Genomic DNA, 12843 nt, shown 5'->3' with positions numbered 1-12843 from the left:
GCGATGCCACGGGACGTCAGGAAGAGATTTTAACCCTGTGTTATGATGTTGTCTGAATACCGACATCTTTTTATATAAAACCCAGATGAGTTTGATCCGAACAACCTTTTATTCTCTGATAAATATGTGTCGAAGAAGAGCTGATTTCTTCCTCCGCCAACGTCCCGCCGGCGCGCCGACGCAGCGATTTATCACCGGGGGGGATTCGGTTGATGCTCGTCAGATCTGGATCAAACCTGGACCGAAATCAGAGGTCTGAACACCTGAGACGCATCAACGCCGACCCCCCACCCCGAACCTTCTCTACCGCTTTTTTAGCTTTTACTGAAATCTCAAACAGCAGAGTTGGCAGGCTGAGGGGAGACAACTTTATATACACTGCTCAAAAAAATTAAAGGAACAGTTTTTTATCAGGGTATTGCATGAATTCAACTACACTTTTCTGATAAGGTTTTGGTCAGGTACGTGGCAGAGGGGGTTGTTAATCAGTTTCAGCTGCATTGGTGTTGATGGAATTAACAACAGGTGCACTAGAGGGTCAACAACGAGACGGTCTCCAAAACAGGACTGGTTTTGCAGGTGGAGGCCATTTCAAGTTCCTCCCTCTTGATCTTTTTTAACTGTTTTTCCACAAGTGTTGGCTTTAGCTAGAGTCATTATCACGACTGGGAGCATGAGGTGATTTCTCAACCCTCCTGAAGTTGCGCAGATTGTCCAACTCCTTCAGGATGGCACATCCATGCGTGCTGTTGCAAGAAGATCGGATGTGTCTCCCAGTACAATCTCCAGAGCGTGGAGGAGATTCCAGGAGACAGGCAGTTACTCTAGGAGAGCTGGACAGGGCCGTAGACGGTCCTCATCCCATCAGCAGGACCGATATCTGCTGCTTTGTGCAAGGAGGAACAGGTTGAGCACTGCCCAAGTCCTACAGAATGACCTCCAGCAGGCTACTGGTGTGAATGTCTCTGCCCAAACAGTCAGAAACAGACTTCACAAGGGTTTGCCTCAGGGCACGACATCCTGTAGTGTGCCCTGTGCTCACTGCTCAGCACCGCAGAGCTCAATTGGCATTTGCCATAGAACACCAGACTTGGCAAGTGGCCACTGGCGCCCTGTGCTTTTCACAGATGAGAGCAGGTTTACCCTGAGCACCTGTGATAGACGTGAAAGGGTCTGGAGAAGCCAGGGAGAGCGCTATGCTGCCTGCAACATCATTCAGCAGGACCGGTTGGGTGGTGGGTCAGTGATGGTCTGGGGAGGCATTTCCATGGAGGGACGAACAGACTCTACAGGCTGGAGAACGGCAGTCTGACTGCCATTAGGTATCGGGATGTAATCCTTGCACTCGTGGTCAGACCCTACGCTGGTGCAGGAGGTCCTGGTTCCTCCTGATCCACGGCAATGCCCAGCCTCATGTGGCCAGAGTATGCAGACAGTATCTGGAGGATGAAGGAATTGACACAATTGAATGTCCCTCACGATCACCTGATCTAAACCCGATAGAAACCTCTGGGACGTAATGTTTCGGTCCATCAGACGCCGCCAGGTTGCTCCTCAGACTTTACAGGAGCTCACTGATGCCCTTAGACAGATCTGGGAGGACATCCCACAAGAAACCATCTGTCGTCTCATTAGGAGCATGCCGCGACGTTGTCAAGCATGCATACAAGCATGTGGGAGCCACACAAGATATTGAAAAGAATTTTGAGTTGCATAAATTGAATTTAGGCAAAATGGACGAGCCTGCCACATCATTTTTTCACTTTGATATTTGGGGTGTCTATATACTGAGCCCTCTGAAAACTTTTATTTCCAACAAAAGATGTGGCATCCTTTTGTTCCTGAGACATTAGACTGTCCATATCAGTATAGATATCCAACATTTTTTTTTTTCACCATTGAAATCTGATGTGTTTTCAAAGTGTTCCTTTAATTTTTTTGAGCAGTGTATGTTAAAGCTAGAAAAAAACCTGGTTTTCAGAATAGGTCCCCTTTAATCTTGACATTTTGACTTTTTTCTTGAAATTTCAACTTTTTTCTCGACATTTTGACTTTTATCTCGACATTTCCACTTTTTTTCCTCGACATTTCCACTTTTTTCTCGACATTTCGACTGAATTCTCGTCATTTCGACTTTTATCTCGACATTTCCACTTTTTCCTCGACATTTTGACTTTTTTCTCGAAATTGTACTTCAATTGTTCTTCCTCCGCCAACGTCCCGCCGGTGCTCTGACGCAGCGATTTATCACCGGGGGGGATTCGGTCGACGCTCGTCAGATCTGGATCAAACCTGGACCGAAATCAGAGGTCTGAACACCTGAGACGCATCAACGCCGACCCCCCACCCCGAACCTTCTCTACCGGCTCTTTTAGCTTTTACTGAAATCTCAAACAGCTGACGAAGGAAGTTGAAGAATTTCACACCGAGTGTTGACAGGCTGCTTTTCTTTTCTGATTTTTTACAGACAGAAAAGTGAAGGAAGTGGATCTGAGCAGCAGCTGTTTGAGCGAAGGTTCACAGCGGCGGTCCGATTCCCCTCCGGTTACCCAAGAACCCGCATTCCTGTTTCTGACCCGTTTCAAAAACAGCTTTATGAGATTTTATGGTGACGAGTTGAAACTCTTTTATGAGCTGGAAGTGTGAAGCCGTTAACCTTTACGGATGAAAGAACCGCTCCGTCCCGAGAGACTGGGGAGAAAACCCACTCAAACATTCATGTGTGTGTGCGGACTGATTACTGCGTATTAGTAGATTTGTGCGTATTAGTAGATTAGTGGGTAAGTTACGGATAAAACGATAATTACAAATTCAAAAAGCCTCCTACACGCACAAATCTTTAAATGCACGAATTTGGTTTTGAGACTCTTTTCTCCCAGAAGCCTCGCAGATTCCTCCGTACATAAAGGAGACTATTATAACATCTAATACCTATTTTAAACAGGCCTTGAATGTCTTAAAAACAAGCTTTTGATTGTTTTTGCTAAATAAATTAGAAATTCAGCCTCTAAACCATGTCTTTATCTTCACATTCTCTAACCTCATTATCTATGCAGGATTCTGAGTGGGCGGGGCTATGATAATGAGGCTCTGTGCTGATTGGCTGCCTTAATGACACGTAGCAGGGGATGCACAAAGATACAGACATTTGTGTTGGTTTTTACAACCAACAACAGAGCAATTTGCATGTCTAGCTCGAACAGACGCCATCGTGATACAACGGTACGGAAACATGGAGGAAGCACCGGCCGGCGGAGTTGTTGTTGTTGTTCCGGCCAGAGTTATTTGTTAGTGGTTTCATTCATCGCTCCTGTTGTTCCGTATCTTTGGGGAGCAGAATCTTATTGTCTCGTAGATCCACATCACACTGGACGATCATCCAGGCGGCTGTACAGACTCTGCAGAATCTGTTTCCTCCTTCTCTGAGTTGCTGAGGGGAGACCACTTTTTTATATGTTAAAACAAGAAAAAAACACTTTATATATGTTAAAGACAGAAAAGACCTGGTTTCAGAATAGGTCCCATTTAAGGACTGGTGGAAAACTGGGAAAACAGTGGTGAATGGGCCCCAGGGTCAAAAAACTATTCGATGTGAAGGAACTGCTTGCTGGGTGAGTTTGCGGAGCCGAACTTTCAGGCAAAAATTCTCCAGACGCACGAAGCGTTGCATTGGACGAAGCATTGGAGAGTGTCTCTGTACCTGATGATAGTTATGTCTTCCTCAACATCTGCACTTTACATAATTGATGTGATTATGTCGTTAACTGGCTGGGACCTCCTATGCATCTGCACTTTATAAGATGTGGTTTTATCATTTTATTGCTACTTTGTTCCTCTGTTATTGTTTTGTATTCTGTCTTTTAACCTTGTGATTTTATTTATTTTAACGTGCTGCTGCCTTCTTGGCCAGGTCACCCTTGTGAAAGATCCTTGATCTCAATGGGCTGTTACCTGGTTAAATTAAGGTTAAATAAAAAATAAAAAGCGGCTGACCGAACACGAGCTCTGCGGGCGACGCATTCAAACCTTCCTTCGGGGTCAAACCGAGCACGACCCACGATCAGCGTCAACCCAGTTACTGTCAGGGAGCAGCGCTGCTGTGAGGGAGTGTAGCATCCTTTAATGGAATAAAATGTAATAACGCCTGAAAATGGAATTAATTAGAAATTAAGAAGAAAATGTAATATTATATATATATATATATATATATATATATATATATATATATATATATATATATAAAAATATATTATTATACTTCTGACTTAAAAATAAGTAAGTGACTCTGAAAATATCTCAAAAACACCCATTTTTTTCAGATTTACCGGCACATTAGATGTATTAATGTATCGGTATCAGATCGGTATCACTGATACCAGCCTGAACTTTACTGGATATCTGATCAGAAAGGAGATCGGTAGAATTGAACACACTAATGAACACGGGTCGGTGCGCCACCTGGTGGTGAAACTCAGTACCTCTATTAAACAACATGAAGGGGTCTGGTACCAACGTGGGTCACAGAACTGGTTAAGTCCAGCAGACTGAGGTCTGAGTTAAACCTGTTCCAGTCAGTCTTTCTGGTTCCTGAAACATCGTCAGAAAACACGTCCTCCGTTTCACCGTTGGTTCCAACAAGCGAACAGAACCAGGAAGAGACGGTGGAGGATAAAACTGTTGGTTGGGAGGATCAGAGACATCTCTGTCCGTCGGTACCGGGCGTTCGGGTCGGTTGGGTCATCAGTATTTTCTGCTCTTTACTTTGTTTTAACATCACATGTTTTATTTTTCAGAAAGAAGACGGAATAAAAAAACAGGACTTGGCAGGAAGAGGGAGAGGAAAAGAATACGACTCCTGGCCGGCGTCGGTTCTGGAAACTCGCCCAACGGAACCACGGACACCAGCGGAGGAGACGGTTCCGTTCTCCGTTCAGAACCACCTGAAACACAAAAGTAAACAGAACCAGCTGCAGGATATGGACAAACAGGTCTGGACCCGTCCGTCGTCTCCGGCCCGGTGACACTGGTGAACTCAAGCCCCTGGACCTGCAGCCTCAAGCCTGAATTCTGGTTCTGTGTTAAATCTACACCGTAGCCTGACGTACCTCCCAAAAACTGGAACTACGACCAACGCAGACCGAGAGGCTGTGATTGGTTCGCTTGGTAGCAACGCATTTCTTGTTCGTGAAGCAGTCGTGAACTTTCAGCGCTCCTTTCTTCGTGTGTGTGAGATTATTTTTGGTTTGGTTTTTTGCACAATAGTTGTCCTTATCTACGGTGGCCGAGACCCGCTATTGCTGAAAATAAAAGTAACGCTGCAAACAGAAACGAACGCTGGTGCAAATTAAATAATAAACGACGTAAATAAAAAAGCCACAACGGAAGTGAATTACCGGGGACTATTTTTGCTGATGCACCGGTGTTTTTTACGTGAGAGAAGAAGAAGACGAAGAGGACGTAAGTGAAAAGGAAGAAATAAGAAGAGCGAGGAATAAGAAGAATAAGAAGAACAACGAACGAGAAAATAAGTGAAAAGGTTCGTGTTCAACGTCGCTACGTGTAATTTTTTTCGTCTTCTTCTGCTCTCACATAAAAACAAAAATAGTCCCTGGTAATTCACTTCCTTTGTGGCTTTTTTATTTGCGTCGTTTTTTTATTTTATTTTGCAGCGGGGTTTCTTTATATTTTCAGCGTTTCTTTTATTTGCAGCGACGTTTGATTCTGTTTGCAGCGTTTATTTTATTTGCAGCGTTTATTTTATTTGCTAAGCGTTTATTTTATTTGCTAAGCGTTTATTTTATTTGCAGCGGGGTTTGTTTTATTTGCAGCGTTTCTTTAATTTGCAGCACCATTTGTTTCTGTTTGCAGCGTTACTTTTATTTGCAGCAATGGCGGGTCTCGGCCACCATACTTATCTCTTTGATTTACTGTGACCAGAAAAGCCGGAAGCTAAACAAAGTATCAACTAGTGCTCTGGGGGGTTTTGCACTGTGGAGAAATGGAGAAGTCCGAAGGTTCACGACGGCGTCACGGCAACGGCGTCACGGCAACGGCGTCACGGCAACGGCGTCACGGCAACGGCGTCACGGCAACGGCGTCACGGCAACGGCGTCACGGCAACGGCGTCACGGCAACGGCGTCACGGCAACGGCGTCACGGCAACGGCGTCACGGCAACGGCGTAAGCTCTGCGTCGGTTTAACGCAGAACTTTAATCCAGGCTTCAGACGTCACCGAGGCAGGAAGACGTTCAGGTCTAGGAGAAAACCACGATGGGGAAAACCTCGTAAACTCAACGACCACTGAGGTGTAAAGGTCGTCACCGGTTGCCTCATGGTTTGGGTTTCCGGGTGTCACGTGACCAACATCAGACGCCTCAGTCTGGGAGAAGCTGATGCTGGAAAACAGAGGACTCACGTTTCCATGGAAACACTCTGAAAACCCTCCCGGCGTCCCGACCAGATTTGTCCATATCGAGCATCAAACACGTTTAACCCCGACGTCCAGCACATAAACTCACCGGGAGCTGCTTCGTCCTCTGAACAATTACATTCATCCCTTTAGTTCATTTAACACAAATAAAGTTAAAACATGAAGCTTTTCCAGAATAAAAACACTTTTTTTTTGTTTAAACGTTCATTTAATACACCGTAAATTATTTTTAATGTCAGTGAGACATGAAGACACATTCTGGCTTTTAGATTTGCAAAACAAAACAAATAAAATGTCTTTTCCAGCTGGAGGAGGAGCCAGAAATCACTTACCCGTCCTTTAACTGAACAGGTTTATGGATTCCTCTAAAGTCCAAGTATAAATAGTATAATATTATTTATATAATACTATTTAGTGTAATATAAATAGTTAAAAAGGAGGAAGCATCTGGTGGGAAATCGGTTAAATGTTTTGTTTGTATTAAACGGAGTTCAGAGTTCCTTTCTTATTTTCCAGATTAAATGTTTAAAGTTTCTGTCAGCCGTGTATTTATCTTTATTCCTGAAACGACTTGGGATTTTATTCCAAAATCTGAATGTATCCACAATAAAGGAGTATATTTTGGTCTTGCAGCCGTTTCTCTGTGTATTTGTACCGGCGATCATGCCGCACTACATTCTGGGAGAAGAGGCTACGCTACGTAGTTTTTACACATTTATCGGTCAAACTCGTTCATCTCTCTTCAGTTTTATGGGTTTCCTACGTTTACTTCAAGCCTTTTGACATGACGATTTAAATAAATTAAATATTCTTGTTTTTACTGTTGATTTGTGGGATTTTTGCAGATTTGTTCCTTGTGTTCATTCTAGTTTATGTACTTTTACCAAAAATAAGTATAATCTCAAGTTTACTTGGCAACATGTACAAACTAAAAACTCATTTAGTCCCAAAAGTATATTTTTAAATAAACTACAAGTTTATTTGGTTCATAAAAGTACACTTTGGGAAATTATACTTAAGTATATTCTTTTTGGTTAGGGATAAGTTAACTTAATGTTTTATAACATTAATTTTATTAGGTTTATCCTTGATAGGGGCATAAAAATTCCTTATTTTTAGTTTAAAGGAACCCTGAATGTACTTTTTGTAAAAAGGTGAAACAGAAGCTAAATGAAGACAAAAAAGGCGTGTTTGACCCGCGTAGCTTTGACCTTTTCTTTTTTTTTTAAACTTTCCTTTAATACACAGTAAATTATTTTTAATGTCGGTGAAGACATGACACATTTTGGGTTTTATTTTACAAAACGAAACAAAAACGTATTTTCCAGCTGCAGAAATCACTTACCCTACCTTTAATTGAACAGCAGGTTTATGGATTATTCTCAAATCATGTTTTATAACATTACCTTCATTAGTTTTATCCTTGATAGGGACAGAAAAATATCTTAATTTCAGTTTGAATTACTTAAAAGGAACCTTGAATCTGATTCTTTTTGTTAAAAGGTGAAACAGAAGGTAAATAAAGAAACAAACCTCTGATCTGGAGACGACGGCTCACGTGGATCTGATTCCGTCAGCAGCTTCATCGTCTCCATCACGTCGTTAAATCTGTTGTTTATGCTGAACTTCTGCCGCTGCTGAAAATCCCCCACAATGCACTGCTTTCTCAGGAGTCTCAGTAGCATTAATCACATCCAGAACCGTGATTATCTCAGTAAGTATTTTCCTGAATTCATCAGTCGTTAGTCAGACCAACCAGCTGCTCAGTCCTGGATATTTATATTATTCTCACTAATATTTATCTCAAATATTTATATATATTTCCCTCCGGTGGAGGGAAACACATTCAGGTGGAAAATCTGGACCAGAAAGTTTGATTTTAGCTTGAAACCTCAGATGAACCCGACGTGAAGGCTCCTCGTCCCTCTCTGCTGTGCTTCAGCCGCCTGGACAATCCTGGAGGGTTTAAACCTGTAAACTCTGACCTCAGTTTCCTGCTCGCTGTAGAACAATAAACTCAACAATAACAATAAAATAACAGTAACAATAAAATGAGTTGAAGATGATTATTATTTTTAATTTAACTCAGAAGAATCCAAACATACGGAGGAGAATCAGGGCCAGGCGGGAGAAAAATAAAAATTATATTTTAGAGGAAGATTTTTTTTTCATTATGCACTTCGAGAAAAAAGTCAAAATGTCAAGAATAATGTTGAAGTACAATTTCAAGAAAAAATTCTAAATGTTGAGATTAATAATTAATTAATTAATTAAAATAAGCACCATGTTGACCAAAAAAAAACCTGTAAATGTTTATTATCTTGCTTATTGATTTTTTATGCTCATAATTGACCAAAATAAAGATTAACTAACTAAATAACTAATGTTGAACTACAATTTCGAGAAAAAAGTTGAGATTTCGAGAAAAAAGTTCAGAATACAAGAATTGGCTTTACAATATTGATTTGAAACACATATCACACATATGCAGTTGCATAACTTCAGAAACGTACCTTAACGTTCCACTCCAAGGATGTACAGGACTGTCTCCGAAAATTAGAATATTGTGATAAAGTTATTTATTTTCTGTAATGCAATTTAAAAATGGCTTACAGTTTAAGATTAAGATTCACTGAATATTCTAATTTTTTGAGATAGGATATTTGAGTTTTCTTAAGCTGTAAGCCATAATCAGCAATATTAAAATAATAAAAGGCTTGCAATATTTCAGTTGATTTGTAATGAATCCAGAATGTATGACATTTTTGTTTTTGTAATTGTATTACAGAAAATAAAGAACTTTATCACAATATTCTAATTTTCTGAGACAGTCCTGTAAGGTAGTTAGTTAGTAACGGCTGCCTCTGCATAGCTGTAAGTCGCTCTGCTAACTAGATTTGATGGACCAGAGGAGACATTTACACTTCATTCACAAAATTTTATTTCAACTTTATTCTCAAAATTTCGACTTTATTCACAAAATTTCAACTTTTTTCTCGAAATTGTATTTCAACATTAATCTCAACATTTCAAGTTTTTTTTCTCAAATTTGTATTTCTTTTGTACATTGCTAATTTTTTATATTGCTCTTTTTTTTATTATTTAGCGATTTATTGGTTATTTTTATTTTTAGGATATACTCTTTTTATATATATTTTCATACTTTGTGTGTTTTTTTGTAAAATGGTTGAGTGTGTATGTTTGCTGCTACACAAGCACATTTCTCTTCTGGGGGATCAATAAAGTTTTATTCTATTCAACATTATTCTCGACATTTCTACATTTTCCCTCCAGCCTGGCCCTGATTCTCCTCCGTACAAACATCTGTTTCACTAATAATCCGTTCATCGTCCTGCCGAGCAGCAGCTGAATCCTATAAACCCTAACGTGGTACTTGGTTCTGCCCGCGCGGCCGTTTTTCCACCAGCAAAGTGAGAAATAAAAGCTTTCTATCGCCAGGCCGATCTAAAGGTGTGATGAGTGCGGCTCGCTAGCTTGTAACCTTTTATTCCTTAAATAAAAAGTAAATCCCGCTGCACCTGCAGATTGTGCTCCCGTGCAGGAATGATTGATCGCAGCTGAGAGGAATGTTGAAAGTCATCTTTTATTGCACAATAAAAGATCACACATACCATGTTTCGACTCATCGGATTGGTCCACATGGGAATACAGAGAGCTATAGTTACAAATAAGAAAAAGGAAAGATAAAAACCCCACCACATAACTTATTTATAAATGAGCAGGTTTCCATGGTTACGGGGGCGGCCGCCTCCTAAACTTCATTGCACTTGAGTTTTTAGTGAAAGCTCCGGACGCGGGAACGGGAATCAGAGCGGGAATCAGACGGACGTGAGAGTCCGAGGAGACGGGAAATGAGACGGGGTTTCCATCGGGAGCCGACGAGGTCGACGAGCTTCGGGTTTTTTTACACGTGTGAACTTTACGAGAGGAGAGAGGGTTTTTATCTCCGTCCTCTGGCAGCCGGACGCCTCGGCCTGACGCCAATTACAGACGGAAACCACAAAGCCAAACAGACTTCGCAGCTTGTTCGACGGAGCGGCTTTTACGAGCCGGAGCAGATCTGGATCTCCGACTGCTCGGCCTCAGACGAGACGTTTGGAACAAACGACAACAGTGAAACAGTTAAAAAACGCTGCTTTGATTTTTTATTTTTAACGGCTGATTCTGCAGAAAAAGCCGGGACGACGTGGAAAAAACTCTTTCTTTTCAGGCCAAATTTACACGCAGCCGGGTATTTAACAAAAACAGATATTTCCCCCTCTACGTTTTGAAAAATACCATCATTTACACGAACTTTACCGCATAAGTACACTGTTAAGGTGCTATTAGCAGCCAGACCTGCAGGGGGCAGTGTAACGAGAAGATAAACACTGCAAAAACTCAAAATATTACCAGGAATATTGGTCTTATTTCTAGTTAAAATGTCTCATTTTTTGACAAAAAATCTCATTACACTTAAAACAAGAGTCATTACCAGAAAAATAACTTATTTTACAATTTTCACCTGTTTCAAGTAAATTTTCACTTGAAATAAGTAGAAAATCTGCCAGTGGAACAAGATTTATCTTCTTATTACAAGCAAAAAAGTCTTGTTCCACTGGCAGATTCTTCTACTTATTTTAAGTGAAAATCCACTTGAAACAGGTGAAAATTGTTGTTTTTTCCAGTGATGAGTCTTGTTTTAAGTGTAATGAGATTTTTTTTTACTAAAATGAGACATTTTAACTAGAAATAAAACAAATATTCTTGTTAAGATTTTGAGTTTTTGCAGTGAAGTCATGCTAGCCAATCAGAATCCTGGAAAAAAACATCAACAAATGACACGAGTAACTTCCAGTTACTTCCAAGATGAACCAGAGTCTTTGGTTTGGAGTGACAGAGAAGTGGAGTTACTTTTAAGTGTGACGTTAGAATATAAAACAGGTAAAATACAAGAAAATATTGACGGTTACAAACTAATTGTAACCACAGGTGTCACTCATGACGCTGGTGACGTTTCTGTCTCATCATGTGACGTTCTGAAGCCTAAATGTCCGTTTCTCTCCGTTTACAAGCAAACGTGAAGACGGAGGTTTTAAAAATCTCCACTTTGGCCGGAGTTTTCAGAAATGATGGTTTTTGGAGACTTTGAGCTTCGTTTTCGTGTAAACGAACGGCCAAAACGCATGAAAACACCACCGTTTTTGCTACGTGGAAACGGGGCACCTAAACACTCCTCCGGTACAAAACGTACCGGAGCGATCGTGACAGGAAAGGGGGCGGAGCTTAATCCAGGAGCTCCCCTCTCTGATTGGCTGCAGCTCTGTCCAAAGATTGAAGCCAAAAACATCTACGTTTCAACTGATCGTCAATAAAAGCTTACAATACCTTTTTTACTTTTGAATCTTTGTTTTAAACGTCTGTTGAAGCGAAAGGAAAATACTGAAACGGATTAATTCCAATTCCAAACAGAAAGTTACGTCTGGCCACGCCCCTTTTGCGTGACCACGCCCCCTTACGCGCTGAAGCTCCTCCTTCTCCGGATTTGTTCAACTGTAGGACGAGTTAGGACATGAAATTAAGCTGAAATATTTTGGATTATTGTGGTTTCGTCTCGTCGGCCAAGACGGTAAAATTTAAGAAAAAGTTATTTTTTCTAAAAATCGTCCGCGTCACCGTTTGTATTTTAATATTTCCACGTCGTCTCGACTTTCTCAGATTCGACCAACGAATGAAAACGTATCAAAAGTGTGTGAATCGGCGCCTCCTGGCGGGTTTTTTCAGTCGTTAGTCCCAGAGATCGCCCCCTGGTGGCCGGGAGGATTTAGGGGGGGGATTAGGGCAACAAGGCAACAAAGAAATGCAGGTAGTTTCCATGTGAACCAACATGTGTTTGTATTTCAGGACGTTCCAGGTAACAAAAACAGCCATTAATCAGTCGTGACAACAATGTAGAGACGAGAGCTGTACAATAAATACATCTGATCGGAGACCAGAGCTGCAGGTTTCAGGTTTAAACCGGCAACTTTTACCAAAAAAAGGACTTCAAGTAAAAGAAAATACTGTTAAAAGAAGGAGGAGAGGTGAGGAGACGCCACAACTGCGGTTGTTTCAAACCTCTTAACGAACAGGACCGACCGTTTCCGCGGTAACAACGGTCGGCTTCCTCTTCGGTTTGACTTTTTTTTCTTCTTTTTTTTCTTTAGGAATCTCAAAAACAGACAAAAACAAAGAAATACTTATTGTGAACACGTGTGTTCGCCCACACAAGGCCTCGCTCGCGTCGTCAAGAGCTACAGGACTAAAAATAGTTTCTCTTCTTCTCTTCTTTTTGTCTTTTTTCTTTTTGTCTTTTAGGAAACGAGAGGAAGTGCAGCTCTTTCAGACGTTTGTTTCCCCCTCAACGAATACT

The 12843-nt window shown here is 41.1% G+C and overlaps 1 protein-coding gene across 1 annotated transcript in view; it reads left to right on the top strand.

The window, feature by feature from the left end:
- Window positions 1–5628, top strand: part of rspo4 (R-spondin 4) — an 83431-nt gene extending 77803 nt beyond the window's left edge. Inside the window, exon 5 of the mRNA XM_061728362.1 lies at window positions 4794–5628. Within this exon, the coding sequence (XP_061584346.1) occupies window positions 4794–4957 (164 nt within the window). The 3' untranslated portion in view covers window positions 4958–5628. The remainder of the gene's footprint in view (window positions 1–4793) is intronic.
- Window positions 5629–12843: the final 7215 nt, after the last annotated feature.

Source organism: Cololabis saira, chromosome 8, assembly GCF_033807715.1.
Source record: "Cololabis saira isolate AMF1-May2022 chromosome 8, fColSai1.1, whole genome shotgun sequence".
Classification (NCBI taxonomy): Eukaryota; Metazoa; Chordata; class Actinopteri; order Beloniformes; family Belonidae; genus Cololabis; species Cololabis saira.
Note: the sequence above shows the minus strand (reverse complement) of the source record. Positions and strands in the feature narration are given on the sequence as shown.